The sequence below is a fragment of the Lynx canadensis genome, chromosome C2 (genome assembly GCF_007474595.2).
Source record: "Lynx canadensis isolate LIC74 chromosome C2, mLynCan4.pri.v2, whole genome shotgun sequence".
Lineage (NCBI taxonomy): Eukaryota > Metazoa > Chordata > Mammalia > Carnivora > Felidae > Lynx > Lynx canadensis.
In genome coordinates, this window is record NC_044311.2 from 15186659 (window position 1) to 15209851 (window position 23193).

Here is a 23193-nt window from a genome sequence, read left to right on the forward strand (position 1 = left end):
AGACAAACAATCACTAGCTGTTCCTCATTAGCTATTATCTTTCTGACCACTGTCTTTTGATAATAATTGGTTAGGTTTTGTTCATTCCTTCCTTACCTCTTCTTAGAGCTTTGCTCCTACTTAATCTCTATCCTTTTTTTTTTTTTTTTTTTAAATAATTTCTTGAGTTCTGATTCTCTAAGCTGGACTATTTCCTTCTGTCTTTGATCTTAAAAGTTTTTAAGTTTAACTCTTTGTCATTTTGTATATTCCATGCAGCTAGAATTTAGCTTGATATTCTTTTTACTCTTAATTTTCACACCTTGTCAGCACTCGTGGCTGAGATTATTTTGATAAATGTAAAGACCTTACAATAATATTATTGTATCTTTTATATTTCTGCCTTTCATTCAGGTTGTTCCTCAAGTCAAAATCAAAGGGAAAGAAAGACAGTGTTCGGGTTATGTCATTTAACAGAAAAATGTTTGGGGGTCCTTCTTCAGTCTTATCTGGAGAAGGCAGCAAACCACAGTGTATTTTCATTTATGAGTTAGTCAATTAAATCCGTGTACATGGAATCATTGTATTTGATAGTAACTTGAAAATATAAAATAGATGTGTTCTGATCTTATATTTGTGAACCAAATTTGGGAAGAGAAAGTTTGTAAATGTGTTACATTTTGCAGGAAGTTATTTGATGCTTATCTATATTAGCAAAGATCACTCTTTTTTAATGGATTTGTCAGTGAAATGTCACATGCTACAACTGTTTATTTATAAGGTAAAACTAATAAACTTAGTCATAAAATGACCCATTTTAAGAAACTCCTCTTCACTTGTAAGAAAAACATTAATTTCAGTGGCAAACATATCCATTGAAAAAAATCTAAGAATTTTTAATATTTGTCTTTCCAATCAAATTTACTGATACTAAAAGAAAGCAATAAAGTAACAAATAACAAGTCATTAGTTTATAGTGTTTATAGTCATCTCAAAAGGGTGATTATGGATGCTAAGTGTTGGCCGTGTTTAGAATGTAGTATGTATCCATTTCAAAATCATTTATTCTCATTCTTTGTTTTAAACAGCCCTGAAAAGCCTGTCAGTGTGAAAATAAATTTTGAAGATGAACCAACAAAGAAATACATGGATGCTGAAACTTCATTATAGAATTGAACCAAGAGGAACTATATATATAGCTATACAGCTATATATATATTTTATTATATGTATATATATAAAATGTGTGTATTTCATGTCACTATATATAACAATATTGTATGTCATGCTATTTAATGCGTGACTACTGATTTTTGAGGTAGTGTCTGAAGTTTGCTAGGAACACCATGGAGACTGTGTATATGATGAAATAGTCTCTTAGAAATGAGGTACGTGGTTCTTAACTCTTCAAATATTTATTTTGTTGGAAGAACATTTTGTGTTCTGCGGTAGAAAGATGTGGGGAAATGCATTCAATCTGCTTTCCTTGAAATCTCTTTGTCCATCAGTGGTAATTCATACCAACCTTAAGTGACGTACTTTGTCCATATATTTATAATTTTTACTTGAGTTACTAAAAATTTTTGCATATTATTTCACTTCTGTTCGTTCTTTATGGGAAGAACAGGGAGTCTTTATGCCAGTGTTGTGGGACAAATGTAACATGTCACGGCTTCTCTGCATGTGTGTTTCATTTATGCAGATAATCTGTATGTTTCATAAGCAGTGGAGATTTCTTGGCTATAAAGGTGGAACAATAGAAATTTTCTAGCTAAGAACTATAGTTTTGACATTTATGTTTTTAAAATTTATTTTAAATCTTAAAACTCCACATTGAGGTTTATATTCCGATAGACAAGTAAAATTGCAGGTGATTTTATAATTTAACCTATAGCAGTCATAACTTTATGGATTTTAGAAGCTATAAAATGCAAATTTATAATAGTTAAACTTTGTTGCCTTTGTAGAAATATTTTCTGAATCCTAATGCTTTATCAGAGCCCAGAATGCCCACTCTGTTCTCTGCCTTTGCTGTTTTTTACTTAAAATGTGGTTTAGTTTGTATCAGGTTCAGGTCCTTGATTATTTTTCTATTACAAGTAATATGAGGAAATAATCAGGAGTCAGAATTCTCTTAATGGGTTTATGATCAGTATTACTTTATTCTAAAGAATTACCTTTCATTTTCTTGTTTACGTTGTTATTTCTGTTGTATAGATACTATTTAATAGATTGTTATGTGATTGCATTTTAAAATATTTTATTTATTTTAATTGATATACTTAAATATTATATAAACATTTGAAAAGATAACAAATACAGAGTAATTTAAATTGTTAATGTAAATAGTTGGTGCTCACTTGCATTTATGTTTATTATCTGAAAGCAGTTGACAGATTTTACATCTTTGATATAAAGCACTGCCATATTTGTATTTTAAAAGGAATTTAGACATTTTATGTATAGCTCAGATTGATGGCATTCTTTCTAGTTTGTGTTAGTATTGTTGTTTTTGCTTTTCTGAGCTGCCTTTTTAACTTCTAGCACATCTTTTTAGCCATCTTTTATATACTCTTAGCTCTACATGAAATAAATAAATGTTGTTCTTGTTAAGCCTGTAGGACTGGATGAATGGGGTTGTGAAACTGATTTGGCAAGAGGATAATTTACAAAAACCAAATGAGTATTGAGAAGCCACAGAGAGAAATAGCAAAATTGTGACATGAATATTAAGATGAAAATTTTAATGAAATTCCAATGCTCCCTTTCATCATTTGTAACTAAGGTACAAAAGTATGAAAAGTTGATCTTATAGAGGATCATGAGGAATGCCAAAAGCTGATATTTTAGCAATTCTGGAGTGTTTTTCATCCGTTCTAAACTACTTACTAATAACTCAGATGTCATTTCCCATCTGAGACCATATTGTCAGATTCTAGTTAAAATAAGGGATTTGACTTCTGCTTCACATGGGAATTTGGAAATGTAGCTACGTTTCTTTAGAAAACATAGCCGGCATCATTTGGTACTGCCTGCCAAAGAGTTTTAGACTCTGTTGGCAATTGATAATCGAGTATTACCCATGGTGCTTGTTATTCTTCGTGAGCTTGCACTGAAATGATTCCTGTTTATCCACAGCAGCATAATCATTTCCAAAGACCCCAGTATTTGCTGCTACATTTTGTAAACTCCCCTGATGGACCTGAACAAGGGGGATTTCCTCACATCATTTCTTTGTGTCTGGACACCATAGGGTTCACAAATGTTCTTATTTTACAGGAAGGGGTTTTAAATTTTAAACTGAAAACTACCTGGCATCATAGTGTTTCTGTAATTTTATTTAATTATGTATAGTGATAGTCCAGTGCCAGAAAAACCATGACTTGCAAAATACGTTGCACTCAAAATGTTTTTGCTATGTTTCTAATTGTCAATGGTTTCTGCTTTCTTTTGACTACTTGACTTACAAAATGATCTGATATGACTACTCCATTGAAGAGCAAAGGTAACTCATGTTTATAAGTAATTAACTGCTTGTTTACATGGTTATGATATTTTCCACTGTTTTTGAAAAATAGCGATTGTGGATAGTGTTCATTGCAAGACAAGTGAAAATATATTACTACATATATTGATTTTTAAATGTTGCCTTAAATAGGTGTAAATGAGCAGTAGTAATTGCAATGTACTGATTTACCTCAAGGTGCAAAATAATTAAACCTGTACATATTCCATTTACAAAATAAATTAATATAAACAGCCCTGCACTTTCTTAGATGCCTTGGTTTCCAGGATGGAACTTAGTGCTACTGAATATCCTGGCTACAGAGCCACCTCAGGATTCTCTTCTCTCCACCCTGTTTTATTTATTTATAGATGTCTGGTTTACAGAGACTATAATAAATCCTGATGTTGACCATCTGAAATTTACTTTCTTTTGAATGCTATTTCACTCTAAAATAGCAGCTTTTGAGAAAACAGTGAGCTAACTTCCTTATGATAAGAGGATGATTCTGTATGTTCTCTGATAATATTAGGTATGTTGAAGTGAAGCATACAAACTTTCTAATGGGTGTGTGTGTGTGTGTGTGTGTGTGTGCACGCGCGCAAATGATGTTAAAAATCTTAAATCTCTTAAGTTGTTGAAAAAAGCTGTGGCGTATCAATGTTCACATTTGCCAAGTCTTTGTAAAACACGTAGGACAAAATTTATGTGCTAATGCATGTGTTTATGAAGCAGATTTCTTTACCATTCAGAAAGATTAACTTTGCTTCTCTCCATCCAGACAGCATTTTCTGTCTCTTCCTCGTACTTTATGTATGTATATAATAGCTTTCTAAGTTTTTCCTTTCACAAAGACAGGTTCAAAATTCCTGTAAAACATAAAATGGTGTCTGAAACTGAGGTATTACACCGGAGCTTGCTGTCTTTCGAGGATCATATCACGGACATCAGTTCTGTAAATGCGCTCAACAGTTTGGACATGTGAATCCCGTTTTAAAGTGCTCAGATTTTGGATGTGTAAGCCATTGATATAACGTTGTGATTCAAACATGATTAAATCAAATAACTTAATGTTCTGAATTTTATTTATGTAGATTACATCATTGTTATCATACACAGTACAGATATGTGAAGTGTCTTTTGGTTTAGTCCAACAATTATTTATGTTTTAGAAAGTAAGCTTAAAGATTGTAAGGACATTGAAAATTTAAAATAGTGTTCAGAATTCAAAATTTGACAATTTTAATGTAAAGTCGGGTTTTTTTCCTATCATATCAAAAAGTAATATAAGTATCAGTAATAGGAAAACATATAGTTGGAAATGGAATCATCTACAGATCATTTTTAAACTTTAATTAGCACATACCGACTTCTACAGTTGACTTATAGCAATTGTTAAACCCCAGTGGTTTTTTTAATCAGATTTTTGTGCATTGATTTTTGTGTTGTGGCTTTTCTTTTGTTGCTTTAATATTAAAAGTTTGGGGTGTTTTGTTTGTTTTGTAGGGGAGTTATCTTCTAATGTTTACTATGTTTAAATAAATAGAAATTGAATTTTATTGTTCATTTATATAATATTTGATAGCTTGGTATAATTTCACAGTACAGTTCTAATTTTTATGACTTTTATAATTACAATGATAATATTTTCTTTTGTAATAAAATCCAAGGTAAATCAACATTTAAAAACGTAGAACTGGGTATTTTTCATTTATATGAAGTACAAGTCTCTACCAAGTCTATAATGTGAATGATCCTGCCTTTCAAATTTGTTTCATAATTGTTAGAAGAAAACTATTTTTTAGAGATGTTATTGAAGTTGAAAGAGCAATAAAAGTCTACTGAATTAGTTGTTGGATATTGTCTTTGTACTTTGTTTATTAGAATTGCTGCGTAGCTTCTTCATGCGGAGGGATGGGGGTGAAGGAAAAATAGGTGATTTCTGTTTCCTGCTTCCTAATATTCATATATTTCAGTAAGGAGACAGAAAAGAAGATGAAACAAAATATTATGTGTTTCACAACGGTTTTTTGCTATTAAGAAATATTAAAATTAAATCCCTTTAAGAATAGACTGGTTCATTATTTAAGACACATCTGTTTAGAATTTTGCAATATGATGTGGAATTAACACAAGTCACATTTCATGATGTGCAGTGAGTGTGTAAATTCTGAACTCTCTCAGAGTGAAGACTTGGAGGTTTTTGTTTATTTTTAATGGCTAATTATGATTTAAAACATTTTTTTACTTAAAATTTTTGAAAAAATTATTTCAGAGAGGGCATGAGTGGTGGGGGTGGAGAGAGGGGGAGAGAGAGAGAGAGAGAGAGAGAGCGAGCGAGAGCGCACGTCTTAAGCAGGCTCCATGCTCAGCGCATGAGCGTTTTGGGGGCGCCTGGGTGGCTAAGTCCATTAAGCATCCGACTCTTGGTTTTGGCTCAGGTCATGATCTCACGGTTCATGAGTTCGAGTCCTTCATTCGGCTCTGGTGTCAGCACAGCTTGGAATTCTCTCTCTCCATCTCTGCCCCTCCCCTGCTCTCTCTCTCTCTCTCAAACTTAATTTTTTTTTTAAATATTAAGTTTTGGGAGATGTAGTCACTGCACTAATTGACTCATTGGTCATTTTGAGCAATATTAACATGAGATTGAGTAGGTCTTATATTTGAAGAAATATGGAGCGTCAGTGTGGATAAAATTGGGCTCTGGATTCAAACTGTATAGGTACTACTGCACAGAACTGTGTAGAATCATGTAGGTTCTACCCTGCCTGCGTCACTTAGCCAGCTGTGCCAGTAACCAGCCGGGCAGCTTAAGAAACTTACATCTCCATTTCACACTTCTAAACTAGAATGAAAAATAATGACTACCAGACGATGTGGTGGAATAGTGAAATTGTGTAAGAGGAGCACTGAATATTTTTCATTTTTTAAAGCTTGATAATGGGAATCATCTTTTGAAAGCTTTAATGACATTGGTTTTTGTTTTTGTTTTTGTTTTTTCCCCAAGAAGCTTCAGACCTTCACAAAAGGTGAAGAGACGTGCCTATGCTAGGTGAGCGGCACAGATGTCTTGAATGCCAGGTCCCTTTAATTTTCACAACACCCTATTCTCATTGCCTGAAGTGTGCAGTGCACTCGAGTAGCCAAAAATGTGTCCCCGCCGTATGCACAGCATGTAGTGTTGATCCTTTCAAACTAACCTACCCTTTGCTTTGGGAGAGAATTGGTTTTCGTCCATAGCACTTCTTGAAACTAAGACGAAACAGCTCTTTTCCCATTTTACTTCACCCATTTTACTTCAAATGCAAAAGGTTGGGCACGCCAAGTCCAGGAAAATCCACCGAGTTGAGGAAGCCTGTCCCCAGGCTAGTAGCTCTCGGTCCCGGTGACTGGCTGCTCTCTCCAGCTTGCAGCCTTGGGGCTAGAACCTGCGCGTTCCATGGTTGCTACGGTAACCCTGGGGCAGGTGTCACCCGTCGCCATGCCGTCGCCATGGCGCTCGGTACGCCGCAGCACGGCTGTTCCTGATTGGCCGAGGCGCACCGGCGCAGCGGAAGAAGAGGTGTCGGCATTGGCTCAGCCGGCGCCGGTTGGTGGCCTAAAGCGGGATTTGATTGTGCCAACGGTGCGGCCGGCGGTGCAGTCCCCCGGGTGGAGGGGACCGGCGGTGGGCGGGGCGGGCCACCCCCCGATCCGGAGCCGCCGGTGGCAGCAGCAGGGACGATGAGGAAGAGGATTTAGAAATTGGCCTACAGGGGGGACGCTCCCTCTGGCGCGGTGAGTGGGGCGGGAGCGGGCGTTCCTCTGCGCCGGCGCGCGGTTTGAGGCAGGGTCTCCAAGGAGAGGCCCGCAGGTCCTTGAGGAGCAGCCCCGAAGCCTCCGGGCGTCAAGCTCCACTCGCCTTGGGCTCGGGGCAGAGAGTGCGGGCTGTCGCGGGTAGGCGAGCCGCCGAGAGCCCGTCTCCTAGCAGGTGGGTTGGTGTCGGGCGGGGGAATGGCGGGCAAGTGCATCAACGGTGTTGGACGGCCAGTCCAGCTCCAGGAAGGAGTTATTTTGGTTACGTGGCGTCTGAGTGTGTGTTTTCCGATCTTTCCCGATACGCCTGCCGCCTCATTCGTGAAAGGCTTTATGGGTGCCGCTTTTCCGCCTTCCCCTTATGTGATGCTGCTTTGCCCCTCTGCTTTTCTGCTCCACGTGGGGCGAGCCTGTCCGCTTCCATGCCTTCAGGCCTCACATGCCTGCCCCCCTTCATCTCCAGCCCTGGGCTGCTCCATTAAGGCCCAGACCCCGAAATCCAGCTGCCAGTTAACTCCACACGTGCGTAACCCTAAAAGCCACCTCCCTCCACTCCCACCAGCCTGCCTCACCCTTGGATTCCCTATCTTGGGCAGCCCTATCCGTTCAATTACCAAAATCCCATTCTGGGCAGTATCTTTGACATCACCTCTTCTTCCGCATTTCCATCAATGATCAAGTCTGTACCCTTTTTAAAAAACACTTATTTATTTATTTATTTATTTATTTAGAGAGTGAGTGGGCGGGGGGGGGGTTGTGGGCAGAGAGAGAGGAGAGAGAATCCCAAGCGGACTCCACACTCAGCACAGAGTCTGATGCAGGGCTCTATCTCACGAACCAGGAAATCATGATCTGAGCTGAAATCCGGAGTCCGAGGCCCAATCGTCTGAACCACCCAGGTGCCCCAAGGGTATATCTTCTAAATAGCTGCCAAACCAATTCCCACATCACCATCAACATGCTCACTGTATTCTCACCAGTCCCTTGTTAAGTTCAGCAGCCGTCCCATCTTTCCCGCTTCCAGCCTGGCCCTATTTTAATCCGTTTTCCCCATGAGTGTTAGAGTGACCTTTCTAAATAACGTGAGGCCAGCTTTGCTTCCCTGCAAAGACCCTCCATTATCCTACGGCAGCCTCCTTAGTCAGGCCTTCCATCAGCCATTCTGTCTTGTCCGTTCCCAGAACACGCCATGTTCTCTCCCGTGTGTGGCAATTGCACCTGTTGTTCACACTGCCCACGGTGGACTCCAGTTTTTGCAGCCTCCCCAACCCCGTTCTCACTTGCTCCCCAATCTTCCTCTGTGTGTTGCCTCGTTACTTTTCTGCTCCCTTCTCTAGACCCTCTCTGCGAGGCCAGGGGCTCTGCCTGTCTTACTCAGCACTGTTTGTCTCTCTCTCAGCCCCATGCACAGAGTGGGGGGCTCAACAAAGACTGGTAAGTGAATGAATCCCTAAAATGAGAAGGCACCGTTCTTCATGACAGCCCTATGAGTTCCAGAAAGTCAGAAATGATTTCTGGCCAATGAAGCTTTTGTGTACAAAATACGAAAGTTGAGCTGATGGTTTTACTTAGATTTTAAGACCCTTGGTGATTGGAAACTGTTTCAACTCACAGTCTTTCATAATCATTAGGATGGTCGCTATTATTGTATGGTGTATGTTTTCAAATGGGAAATAGGGACTACAGCATAGGTTGTAAGAGATAAGCTTTGGAGTCAGAGATACAAGGAATTGAATCCGGGCTTCAGCATTTTAGTTAAGTGGCCCACAGCAAATTACTTAACCTCTTACCAAGCTTTCTTCTTCCTTCTTCTTCTTCTTCTTCTTCTCTTCTTCTTCTTCTTTTTTAAAGTTTGTGTATACATATTTTTTTTTAAAGTTTGTGTAAAAATAAATATTTTGAGAGAAGAGACCAGAGAAAGAGAGAACAGGGGAGGGGCAGAGGGAGAGGGGGAGACACAGAATGCGAAGCAGGCTCCAGGCTCCGAGCTGTCATCACAGAGCCCGATGCGGAGCTCAAGACTCACAACCTGTGAGATTGTGACCTGAGTCGAAATCAAGAGTGGGATGCTTGTTTTTTTTTTTTAATGTTTCTTTATTTTTGAAAGAGAGAGAGAGAGAGAGACAGAGCATGAGTGGGGGAGGAACAGAGAGAGAGGGAGACACAGAACCTGAAGCAGGCCCCAGGCTCTGAGCTGTCAGCACCAGCACAGAGCCTGATGCAGGGCTTGAACTTGTGAACTGTGAGATCATACCTGAGCTGAAGTTGGACCTTCACCTGACTGAGCTACCCATGCACCCCAAGAGTTGGATGCTTAATGGAACTCAGCCACCCAGGGCCCCCAGTCACTTCTTTTTTTTTTTTTTTTTTTTTTTTTTTTTTTTTTTTAAATTTTTTTTTTTTTTTCAACGTTTATTTATTTTTGGGACAGAGAGAGACAGAGCATGAACGGGGAGGGTGGGGGGGGCAGAGAGATAGGGAGACACAGAATCGGAAACAGGCTCCAGGCTCTGAGCATCAGCCCAGAGCCCGACGCGGGGCTCGAACTCAACGGACCGGCGAGATCGTGACCTGGCTGAAGTCGGAACGCTTACCGACTGCGCCACCCAGGCGCCCTTGTCAGCTTCTTTATCTGTACAGTGGTCTGATAATAGCACATATTTCATAGGATTGTCTTAAAGATTAAATGTGCATACTTCCTATTAAGTGCACAGTAGCCTTATACTTAGTAAATTTTCACATATTTACAAAATTGAAACATTACATGGATGTTTGCAGCAGCTTTATTCACAATTGCCAATATTTGCATTTAGTGGGTAATGGATAAACCATGATACAACCAGACAATGGAATATTATCCAGCACTAAAAGGAATGAACTATGAAGCCTTGAAAAATCATGGAGGAACTTTAAGTGGAGGAACACTTTATTACTAAGTAAAAGAAGCTAATCTGAAAAGGCTACATGTTGTATGATATCCACAATATGACATTCTGGAAAAGGCCAGAATTTTGGAGACAGTAAAAAAGATCAGTGGTTGCCAGGGCTTGGGGGTTGGGGAGAAATTAATAGACAGAGAACAGAGGATTTTTAGGGCAGTGAAAAGACCATATGATATTATACTGATGGATACATGTCATTATATATTGGTCCAAACCATAGTATGTACAACACGAAGAGTGAACCCTAAGGTAAACTGGTGGACTTTGGGTGATCATGATGTACCAAGTAGTTCATTCTTGGTATAAAAATTGTTTTGGTTTTTTTAATGTTGTTTATTTTTGAGAGAGAGATAAAATGAATAACATCTCTCTCTTCTCTTCCCCCACTTGTGCTCTGTCTCTCTCAAAAATAAATATTAAAATATATATTTAAGTCATTTTTATTTTATTTTTTTATTTTTAAAATTTTTAACGTTTTATTTATTTTTGAGAGAGAGAGAGAGAGAGAGAGAGCGACGAGCGAGTATGAGCGGGGGAGGGGCAAAGAGAGAAGGGAGACACAGAATCCAAAGCAGGCAGCAGGTTCTGAGCCATCAGCACAGAGCCCAACGTGGGGCTCAAACTCATAAATTGGTATAAAATGTACCATTCAGGGGGTGTCTGGATGGCTCAGTCCAGCTCAGGTCATGATCTCACCGTCCAGTCCATGAGTTCAAGCCCTACGTCAGGCTCTGTGCTGACAGCTCAGAGCCTGAAGCCTGTTTCAGATTCTGTGTCTCCTTCTCTCTCTGCCCCTACCCTGCTCATGCTCTGGTCCTTCCTCGTCTCAAAAAGAATAAATATTTAAAAATTTTAAAAATGTACCATTGTGGTGAGTGATATTGTTATATGAGAGGCGATGCAGGTGTGGGGGCAGGAAGTATATGAGAATCTCTGTACCTTACTCTCCAGATTTGTTGTAAACCTAAAACTGCCCTAAAAATGTCTTAACAAAGAAGAAAAAATAACACCCTGAAGGTAAAGAATAGGGAAATTTCCACAGTCAGCCCACAGAAGTTATAAATCAATCTTTTAATTCATTCAAGTGCAATTTCTAGGACATCCTCCTACTTGGTCACAAACTTTTGTGTATTGTCAACAGCTCCGTTACAGGTAAGACACTCATTCATTCAATGAACAGTCACCATCTGAGGTGTCCAGGGTGTCATGTCAGATAAGGATGGGGTCGAAAGAAACTAACCAGTCAAGTCTTGAGTAGGTGAAAAAGGGCCTGGATGTTACTCTGACTTTCAGAGCCAGTCCATTTTTGAGACTGAAGTCAGAGTGAACTGAGTTGAGCACTTGGACAGGGAGAGGAGCTAGAAGGTCATTCAAACAGTTAATGAACATTTGTCGAGCATCTGGGAATTGAGCAGTGACACTGTTCCTTTAGAATTTATGTTCTCAGGGATAGTAGAGCAGGGCCCGTAGGGCACAGACTCTGGAGTCAGATTGCCTGGGTTCAAATCCCAGCTCCCTCACTGCTGGATATGGGCCCTCTGGCAAGTCGCTTCACCTTTGCATCTCAGTCTCCTGTCAAATGGCGTTGTTTTATTACGTGAATCAGTACTGAATCAGTACCCGAGATTTCTTAGAACTGTGGTACGTCCGTAGGAAGTACCATGTAAATGTAGCTATTTGTATTTCATTCTACTTGGGAGAGAGAGACAAGTAACGAGGTAAAAATAAAGTAGGGGGTAAGGGGAGAGAAAGTGTCAGCCCGGGGACAGGCTGGATTTGGAAACGGGTCTCACATTTTTGAGAGACTTGGTCTTGCCATAGGAAAATGAGCTTTAAAACACACTCATGAATCTGGCTGACATGTCTGATGATTAAGAAACGATGAAAATGAGCGCTGAAGAAGTAGATGGTTTCTCATAATGACTCATACTTACCTAGAGGTAGGCTTACGCTCATCTCAGCCAAAATTTCTATAGTCTAATAAAGGTCATACACTCAAGTCGATCGATTTAGCATCAACTCAGAACATATTAAATCTTACATTGGGGATAATTATAACTGACCCTCAGCAAAGTCAGAGTGGACAAAATGGACAATTAACTGGCTCATATCTGGAAAAGAAATATAAAAAAAAACCCTTGTATGAAAATTAAAATAACAACTAAGGAAGAATGTATAAAGCACAGCAGCCATAATATTGTCCCTGGGCTGGTCAGGAACAGTTACTCAGTATTCAGTGTATTTTCATGAAGGACGGGATTGTTAATTTTCAGGGACCGGGTGTACGAAGTAATGTTGTTTTTATTACAAGGGTAACATTTCTCTAGAAAATTCACTTAGGCAGATAGAGAGCTGATAAATGCCACCAATAAATGAGAGTTAGTACAGCATTAGATTCACAGGGAAGGCTCTCCCTGTCTATAAATTCCTGTTCTGCCACTTACCAGCTGTGTAACGTGACACATTCTATACCTCTGTGTGGCCTCAGTACGTCATCCGTGAAGGGGACAATAGTGTAGCTGCCTCCAGGTTTGTTAGGAGACTTGTATTAGTTAACTTACGGAAGCACTTAGAATAGCACTGGCATGGGCTAAGCCCATGTAACATTTGCTCTTGTTATCATTGTTTTATTACTAGATATGAGATCTTGGCCAAGTTACTTCTCAGTCCCTCAGTTTCTCCATCTGTAAGTTGGAGATTCACAACACTACCTACCACTTAGGTCATTTCTTAAAATATGTATATTTTTAAATGTTTATTTATTTTTGAGAGAGAGAGTGAGAGACACAGAATCCGAAGCAGACTCCAGGCCCCACACGGTCAGTGCAGAGCCGGATGTGGGATTCAAACTCATGAACCCGAGATCATGACCAGAGCCGAAGTCAGACGCTTGACTGACTGAGCCACCCAGGTGCCCCTAGGATTGTTTTGAAGATTAAATGAATTGAATACATCAAAGTACTTATTATGATAGTAAACCTTGAATAATATTAGGTTTAAAAAATTAAAATCAAGACTACTTGTGACTTTGAAAATAAAGCTTTTTTTTTTTTTCTCATTTTGTGTCTACTATTCGTCATCAATGAATCAAAGCCAGTGAATATAGACAAATGATTTAAAATTAGTATGACAGGGGGTGCCTGGGTGGCTCAGTCGGTTAAGGGTCCGACTTCCACTCGGGTCACGATCTCACAGTACGTGAGTTCGAGCCCCATGTTGGGCTCCATGCTGACAGCTCAGACCCTGGAGCCTGCTTCAGATTCTGTGTCTCCCTCTCTCTCTGCCCCTCTCCTGCTTGTACTCTCTCTCTCTCTCTCAAAAACAAACATTACAAAAAAATTAAAAAAAATAAAATTAGTACAACAGGCTCTTCGAATTGAAGTAATAGTAATATTACCCACGATAGTATTTATAAACAGCTATCATAATAACAATTACTTATATTTCTACAGCTATTGACAGTGTTAAAGGGGTTTTGCTTTATTTCATTTAGTTACAACTACCACTTTGTAATGGGGATATTGTTGTTTCTGTTTCGTGGTAAAGGAGGAAGCTCATAATTAGAGAGGCCCTGGGACTTCCGGGGCCATGCCACAGGCGCATGGAAACCAGGTCTCGTCCACCACCATTGCCCCTTTTGACTATGTCTCAGAGGTGCAGCCAGAGGAATTCACACTCTCAAACCTGTGAAGTCTCCTCAGTGGAGACCACAGAGTGATATAATGTGCACGTATACGCTACACTAGACGTAAATGTGAATACTCGTCTTTTCTTCAGGAAATTTTATTGTCCTGTTCACGTGTACTTGAGGTAGCCCATGTTTGACATGAGTATCTTATCTGCTTTGTGGCTTCCTTGTGTTTATGATGCGATTTTTGTCAAACCAACGTTCTGTAACAACTGGATCTGGTCAGCTGGGGCAAACTTATCGTTTGCTGATAATTTTTTTCCCATTACCTTTATTCTCTATGTTTCAACAATGATACACCAGTTATACTTGGAGCTGCGCAATCATGTTTCACTTGGGACTTTTTCATTCATTCATTCACTCATTCATTCATTCATCAATCATCCATTGAATACTTCTTTTGTTATAAACCAGCAGTGCTGGATGCTGGGGATGAGCAAATCCCTATCCCTCTCTCTGACTAGTTTAGTGTAACTAGAGGAGACAGACATGTGTATTTATTGAATTATTGCCTGAATCTACCCTTTCATTAAGAACTGCAAGGCAGTGCCTGGTGAAGCTGTGTCCCCATCAAGGAGGTCAATGAAAAGTACCTTAAAGAATGGACACTTGGGGCGCCTGGGTGGCGCAGTCGGTTAAGCGTCCGACTTCAGCCAGGTCACGATCTCGCGGTCTGGGAGTTCGAGCCCCGCGTCAGGCTCTGGGCTGATGGCTCGGAGCCTGGAGCCTGTTTCCGATTCTGTGTCTCCCTCTCTCTCTGCCCCTCCCCCGTTCATTCTCTGTCTCTCTCTGTCCCAAAAATAAAAAAATAAACGTTGAAAAAAAAAATTTAAAAAAAAGAATGGACACTTGAGTTGAGACATGGCAGATAAGGCTTCCAGGCCTTCCCATAGCAATCTGCTACTTGAGTCCAGGAGTAGAGATCCTGGGGTGTCCAGGAGAATCAGGTCTGGAGCAGGGTTTCAGAGACCAGGTATGAGTGGAGCTGGCTAGCGGGGGCAGAGGCATCATCTCTTGGAACACCTCGTTGGCCTTGTTAATTTTTGTTGTTACCCCCAGAGAGATGGGAGGCACACAAAGGCTTAATTGGTCAGAGTTGCACCATATGAAGGGTGCTTTGGTTGCTGTGTGGAGATCAGGTTTTGTGTTGTTGGGCAGAGAGAATAAATGGAAGTGGAGGGACCGTTTAGGAATGGATCGCTGTAGTTCAGGCGAGTGATGAGGTAGACTAGGGTGTTGGCTCTGAGGGTGGAAGGAAGTGAATAGATCAGGACCATATTAGAAATAGCAGAAAAATAGGATGTAGTGGCCAAACGACTGAGGGGGTGAGGAAGAGGAAAGTGCCATTTTTCTGAGGTGCACCCAAAGGGCCGTGCTCTGAGACTTTTTTGTGACTGCTTTGTTCCATGCGTTGGCTAGAGACTTAGAGGCTGCCACTCGTTTGTGTACCATCTTCCACCTCGGTCCACATTCCTCAGCCCCAGTTCGACTTCTACTCACTGTCTCCCCAAACCACTCCTAGGATTTTGCCTCCATCCCTTTATTCATTCACTCCCCTGGAAAGTTCTTCCCAAGCCCTACCCATTTTCCTGGGCCTTCTTCAAGTCCCCAGTTCATGAACCTTTCCATAACGTTTCAGCCCACAGTGATCTTTCTTTCTCCTGAATTCATTCAATTTATAGTCTCCTTTGGAAGTCAATTTCCCCTGCTTTTTGACATTTCTTGTGTTCTTATTTGATCCCATGTATTAGTCTGTACCATAAGAAACTATCCTGTTTTGTTTTGTTTTTTTAAGACCCGATATCAGTAGTTTTCTACAGCCTAAACTACATATTTGTGATTTCACACACACACTGAGATGTGGATAGGTTGTTTTTGCAGTGCCCGGTGATGTCGTATGCACAGTCAGAGCATGAGAGATAATAAAATGCACTTAAAATAGGGTGTTACTGGATGAAATTTAATTCTATTTCATGGCTTAAAAGTACTTATAGTTTCTTGCAGTGCTGCCTAGCATTAGGAACATGGATGTGTTAACTCAGTGTTCTCTTTACCCCAAAAAGGTCCAGGGGGTTGGGCAGAATCCATATTGACTCATTACCACCATGACTCATTTATTATCGTGACGTATTACCATGATGGCTGACTTAGGGGGTAAGACATTTTTGACCATGTCTTATTCAGCGCAGTAGCTTCAGGGCTTGGCATAGATGAGGGGATCAATAATCACCTTTTGAAGGAATGAGTGAATATCATTGTCCCCTTTCTCACACAGAAACAGAGAATAGAATGTAATCTTGCTGTGTTTGGGGTCAGTAAGAAAAGAGAAGTTTGGTGTGCTACTTACGTTACTTTCATTGACTGGTTAATAAAAATGTTCCCTTCATATCATCTGGACCTTTTTTGCCTTTTCAATACCACCACTTAACATATGGGCCTCAGATTTCATTTAACACAGGTGCACGATAAGCTATGTCTTGAGCAGGTTTGGGTAAGCAGCCACACGAGACGTGAACAGACATACCACAGGCATCATCAGGCAGTGGCAGTGGAGGGGGTCCATAAAAGCTATATTCCTATTTGCAGATGTTTCCCTTTAGCAAGAATGGTGTGAGTTTGAATGGGACTAAAGCTTGGAAAAAGAAAATGATAACGGTACCTGTGGCCACATATTCTAGTTGATTTTGGGAGCATCACCAACTTAGGCTAAGTTGGACTTAGCACAGTCCAACTTAGGTCAGTATTGGCCAGAGGAAAATGAAGGCAGTCTTAAAAAAGAGACTAACACACAGCAGATGGTCAATAAATATTTGTGGGAATGAGTGGGAGACGGCTAGAATACAATTGGAATTTTCTTATTCTTTGTACCTCCAAGTGCTTGTTTAAATAGAAAACAGAAAATTGTTTAAAGTATAAACTCTCTGCACAAGGAAGGTGTCAAGTCTACTGACTCAGGAGCAAGGCCATGATAATACCTGCCCTTGGCTGGCGACATACTCCTGCCAAAGGAGGTTCTGTAGCAACTGTGTCTTTGTTTTCCTCCATACGATAATATTAAAATACACCGCCTACCTATTTCACATGAGTGAGCAAGGAGGAATGAATAGATGTTTGCAAGCACCCCAGGGTCCAGGAGGTGAAGTTATGCAAGCATCAGTTGTTATTAGATCACCCTTTGCCCTCGGCTCAGGGCCAATGTCAACAAGTCGTCCCCTTCCCATCTACCCGGAGCTTGCCATTAGGATTTAGGCCCTGAAGGTAAACTGGGCTGTGTTCTACTTTTAAAGGTGCTCTGTGGCCTTGGACACCTTTTTCCTCTCTGGGCCTCAGTTTCCTCATGTATTAAACAAGGTGCACTGAATCACGATCTTCAACTGATGACCGGTCTGTTTTATTTGTCCTGTGCAGGAGTTTTGCTTTGCTTCATTTTTAATGTGAGTTTGAATCCCTTTAAGGGAGGGTGTATGCTTTCTCAGTTCTGACTGAGGCCCTATGTATGATCTCCTCTATACCTGTCATTCACTTACATTCTGTTCCAGGGCCTGGAAGGTGTCAGAAACCCCCACACTAGATGTTCTTTAAAGTTTTTCATATGACTGTTTCTGTTCTGCTAACTCCACACGTGTTTCCCATTGAAGAACAATAACAATGTGATATAAGGGATAAAATCAAGTCTACGGTTTAGAGAAGCAGACTCTTTTTCAGCTGTAACAGGTATAAGCAAGTCACGTTTCTTAGAGGAGTTCCTTGACTTTTTTGATCACTTTACTTTCAAAGAGAGAGAGAGAGAGAGAGAGAGAGAGAGAGTGTGTGTGTGTGTGTGTGTGTGTGTGTGTTTTATTTTCCAGTCATTTGACCAATTTAACATGACACTTTCTGTGCAGAATAGTTTTTTAAAACACAACCAATTTAGAAAGACCAAGCACTATAGCTCTGTGAGATTAAGGGCTATTATTCTTTGTAAAAAGAAAACACTTTCTCTATTCTCATAGCACTTTTAATGAGCTAAACTGCTCAAGTGGCCGATGCAGTTTGTTTATTTTGAAATAATTTTAGATTTACATAAAAGCTGCAAAAATAGTACAGTGAGTTCCCTTACACCCCTCCCTCAGCCCCCCTCAGTGTTAGCCTCTTGCATCACTGTGGCATGATCAAGATTAAGAAATTAACACCCAACGAATTCATTTTAACACAGTTTTATTATTTCTGGTTAAAATTCTTTACATAAATTGTATCTTATTTTAACCACTTTGTTTTCAAAGAGCCACTATTAAAGGAATATTGAGAAAAAAAAATGCCACAGTAAAGGACTTAGAGAAATGATGTCTCGTTTTCACTGCCACTAGTTACGGGGCAGAAAGTTTTCTCAGTTTCTTTAATGTCTACTTGAGCACAGACAGAACTGCAACTTGTAATCTGATACGGAGGTTAACTGTCACTCATCAAAGGAAATAAGGACTCCCTTGTGTTGGTACAAGGAAGTTATAAGTTCCTTTTGTGGTAAGCATTATAACAATTTATTTTAGTGCTTTTTCAAAATAATAAACCTGATGTAGCCCAAGTGGTAATTAACTGGAGTCATGTTAAACTCTCTTACCGTTATTACTTTCCAAGTGCTGTTTTTATCTTAACCACTAGTAGATGTAGTAAATAAAGTGTGGTATTTCCAAAGATACAGCCTAAGTGATTAATAAGAAAAAAGGTATTAGTGGGATTTGGAGCTATTTTCCATAATGAATCAAATGAGTTTTCTGTTTTATCTTTAGTAAAGATGAGGCCATTTAAGGATCTTCTGAACAGTTAAGTCAACTGTGGAATAAAAAAGAATTTCTGGGTAGAGAATCTGAAAACCATATCACAAATACCCACCACATTATTTAGTCAGTGGGTTTATATTGTACAGTTTAGATTAATTACAGTCAGTCAGGTGATTTTACCGTAGCCCGGATTTCTTTCTCTGTTATATGTGTTTACCCTGCAATTACCAAGAGATCACGAGCAAATGAGGTGTGTTTCTCTGGGGACTTCTTTTAGCATTAACCCACATTTCAAACGACAATAGAAGATAGGAATTACTTTTGAGAGTCTCTTTGAAATGGATTAAAAAATTCAACAGTGAGTCAGTACTGTGATTATGTCTGTACTTGACTAGGACTGTAAACATCAAACTCATTTGGCGATCCTGTGAGGCATGGAGAGATCATTTCTCCTCCCTCTGAGATAGTATTTGGGTCCCATGACTGAAATGGGCAAAAGGAAAAATACTGAAAGTTTCTGTTCTGAAAGTAACTAGGATTTTATGTATAATCTTTCACTTCTGTGCCCCCTCCCTTTTTTTTTAAGAAAAAAAATACTAAATTTCAGTTTTCCCACTCAGAATCAAAGGAAAATCCACCTGAACACAAGTGTTTATGTAGCAAGTCTTATAATCTCTTTGGCCTCATCTCCTCTGTAAAATAAATGTCAGAAAATGCGTGGGCTCCAATTTTTTTTTTTTTTTTTTTTAGCAGTGGAACCCTTTTCTCAAATGAAACTGTACACAGAGCCCCAGAGAGGTGGGACCGCTCTGGTTTTAAGTGGGGAGCCCACGTTCAGTCTTCTTGGCCTTGTTTCTCCTTTCCCCGGGCTCACTCTCACCCTCTCCTGGCTGTCCTGGAATCCACAGCTACTCAGGTCCTCTCCGGCTCTACCCTTGGGGCAGTGGTTCTCAGACAGTCATCTATCTAGGATTGCTGTGAAATCAAGATTGCTCTTTGGAAGGAGAGACTTCAGATTTCTAGGCTATTCAGGTGGTCTTCAGACTGGTATGTTATTGGTCCGCGAGGAGACAAGTACAAAATTGAGAGTGTTTAGAAATGTTTACAGCAATTCAACATTGCTGCGATATTTAAGCACATGATCAGCGGGCTTACTTTGCTGAACAGGATATGGACCAACAGTATTGGTCCATGATAGATTTACGAATTTGAAAAAACCTAATAAGTTGTTTAAAAAGCACTGTTCATGAATATTATCTTATATAAAACTCCAGTTTTCCTCCTGAAGACTAAATAATTGAGATAATTCCTCAGTGTGTTCAAGACTTTTATAACATTACAAATATTCATCAGTTGATTTGATTTATGAGGAAGATTTATGAAAGATTTTTGAATTAAACGAGTAATGACACAGGTTTGTTTTTGAAATAGTTCTATTATCCATTGATCCATTAAATTTTTTTATGCAGTAAATATTTGTTGTTTGCCTTCCTTGTGTGTGGTGAATAAGGGAGGTTCAGGGGCACCTGGGTGGTTCAGTCGGTTAAGTGTCCAACTTCCTGATCTCACGAAGTTCGAGCCCCACTTCGGGCTCTGTGCTGACAGCTCAGAGCCTGGAACCTGCTTCAGATTCTGTGTTGCCCTCTCTCTCTGCCCTTCCCCCTCTTGTGCTCTCTCTCTTTCTCTCTCTCTCAAAAATGGATAAACATGAAAAAAAAAATAAAAAAAATAAGGGAGGTCCAATTCCTGCTTTATGGGGGAATCAGGCAACTGCAATATTTTGTGCATGTGGGGAGTCCAAGCTGCCCTGAGGAGGAGTGCCAGGCTTGGGAGGTTCAAGGAGGTTGTTATCCTATGATCCTAAAATAATTGTTAAAAAGCAAATAATTCATGAACTTTGCGAAAGATACCTTAGCCACTCCTTACAGATTATGACACAAATGTTTTCTGAGCTTTTGTACTGTGCTTGTATCACGCCATTTGCTATTTGGCGTGTGGGGATGTACTTGGGGATAAGACAGACACGATCTCCGCTCACATGGGGCTTATGGTCTGGTGCAAGGATACGGGAAATGGACCAGAAGATTTCCAACACTGACGAGCTGCAGAAGGAGAGGAAACAGAGTAGATGTGGTAAGGATGAGTCTCTGGGGGTGAATATGTTGTACAGGTTTGTCAGAGGAGCCCGCACCACCGAGGGGACATCTGAGCAGAGACCCGAATGACACAAAGAAGGCAGCCTGAGAATGAGAGAGGAACAGCAAGTGGCAAGTGCCGAGGCTTTCAGGCAGGGGTGAGGTTGCCACCTTCATGAACCAGGGAGAAGGCCCGCAGGGCTGAAATGCAGTGAGCGAGAGGGAGAGAGGGTGGAAGGATCGGAGAAGTGAAAGTCACGGACAAGGTCGAGCAGAAGAGGGAAACATGAGGCTGTGCTGAGTGTGCATCCACAGCGAGATTCTCGTACCGTCGTCACCCACAGCCCTTCCGTTGTGGTTGGTGATCACAGGGACGAGGTGAGTATCCCACCCGGAGCCTGTCGCATCCCTGGGACCGGTGGTGTGTCGGGGTGTTGACTTCAGTGTTCCTTTGCTTCTTATAGCCAGTTCCTGTGTCTCCTTTTGGGGGGACTCCCCCCAAGCTCCTGGAGTCTCTTTACCCCCAGACAGAAGTGTATGGGTGGCGGTTAAGACCTTCTCCAGGGACCCTTAACCAGTGACTGGTATAATCTCTACTCCAGAGCTCCCCGTGGAACCATGCTAGGCTGCCCTCTGGAGAGCTCTGGCTTTGGGGAGCACCCTTGCTTGATCTTTCCGGAGGACCCTTCCCCAATAAATTGTCTCGACTTGATGTAAACTGCCCTCCCCGCCATCCCCAGGTTTGGATTATAACCGTCGGCGTAACGTGATCATTTTTTTTTCATTTAAAATGGGGTTAGAGGAAATAGTTCAGCATTCTCAACTTCTCAAAGTTTTCTTCAGAATACTTTCCATTTCACCAGCCATCAAGTGGAAAGGATTTTGTTTTTTTTATCCTAAGGCAATTGTCTGTTTCTACCGATTCCGGTGGATTGTTTACTGTTTAATTAAGTGAAACGTTTCCAGAGACTTATCTATTCTCACTCTTCCAGCTCACAGAGTAGACTTTAATCTTAAATTGATAAAACTATTAGATGATTATTTCCTGTTCACACACCAGGTCAATCAAATTATGGAGATTAAACAAGGGAATAATAAGGCGGGGTGTTTAGCAGGGTATGATCTGGATAGATATGCTCTCCAAGGCTGGCAGAAGCAGCCTGTGAGCTTTTCCACACGTTTTCATGTGCTAATCTTTGTGGCTTTCGTTTCCTACTTCTAACAGTCTGTAGCTATGGTTTGCACGGGAATTGGAAGCCAGCAGGCCAGTGTGGAATTTTCCCTGTGCCCGGGAGGGAAAAGTAAAATCAGATGCTATTCATTTTGACTGGATTTCCATTTATTTTAGAACATTTGGGAGCATTTTAATATCTCTATATAAAAAGCACTTGGATCTCGGGCTTTTAGAAATTATTTACAGATTATCTGTCATCCATTCTTCCTTTCTTCCACTCTCTCCTCCTCCCGCCCTCCTTCCCTTCCTTCTTCTTTCTTTTTTTAGAGGAAAGTGAAATCAAATCTCTATCTGAATCCATCACAAAACATATTTTGAAGTCATGAAGTGGGATTTTATGTGCTTATGGTAGAATAGTATGCCTGTGGTAACCTGTTTTATCTTTAGCAGTTTTTAGTCGGAGATTGGACATGGTAAATGTTCAGTAAATATTTATTGATTGTATGAGTCTGTGGTGTTACGTCCTAAGCACAATTCTAAAATATTATATTGCGCTTTTGTTGGTGTGCATCTGTGAAGAGAGCCTTGGTCCCCAACTCTTAATTCCCGCTCAACTCTGTCATAAATATGACAACTATACTGGAAAAATAATTTTTAAATCCTTAAACTGTCTTTGCACATTTAACTGAAGTTTTGCTTCATTCTGTTGCAGTGAAACACCCATTGGCACATTCCTTTTTGCTTTTAAATATCTCTGAAACACTTGGATTTTGACCATCGATTTCACAATACATGGAGGCATGCGATTATAAGACAATAACACATGCTTTTTCATGCCTGAAAATAACACTGAAGTCAAGCTGTGGCATTAAAGCATAGTTGGAAAATTTTACATCTAATCAAATTAAACTGATAGTATATTTAATTTTGTATTTGCTATGTAATTGAAAGCATGGGTATCTTCAACTTTTTGTTTCTATTCTGGAAATTAAAACAATTGAATCAGAAATTGATTAAGGAAAAAAGGGCAAACAAATAAGTTGCCTTCTGTTCGTTGGTTAAGTAATCTGTCCTATTCCTTACTTATCTTTTGAGGGGATGTGGGAAACAGTATTAAAATTTATCCTGGGAAAAGTGACCATGATGACAGCAAAACTTATCTAGAAGATTGAAATGCCTATTGGGTTGTATTCCCAGGCTGGACAGTCTCACTGTCCA

The 23193-nt window shown here is 40.3% G+C and overlaps 2 protein-coding genes across 6 annotated transcripts in view; both read left to right on the plus strand.

Moving 5' to 3' along the window:
• Nucleotides 1–5342, plus strand: part of SLC4A7 (solute carrier family 4 member 7) — a 111602-nt gene extending 106260 nt beyond the window's left edge. For all 5 annotated transcript variants that reach the window (XM_030330586.1, XM_030330582.1, XM_030330585.1 and 2 more), the window contains one exon: nt 1068–5342. In XM_030330586.1, the coding sequence (XP_030186446.1) occupies nt 1068–1149 (82 nt within the window). In that variant the 3' untranslated portion in view covers nt 1150–5342. The remainder of the gene's footprint in view (nt 1–1067) is intronic.
• Nucleotides 5343–7157: 1815 nt separating this feature from the next.
• NEK10 (NIMA related kinase 10) overlaps nt 7158–23193 on the plus strand; it is a 227496-nt gene continuing 211460 nt past the window's right edge. The window contains 1 exon segment of the mRNA XM_030329784.1: nt 7158–7261. The gene's annotated coding sequence lies outside the window, so the exon portion shown is untranslated.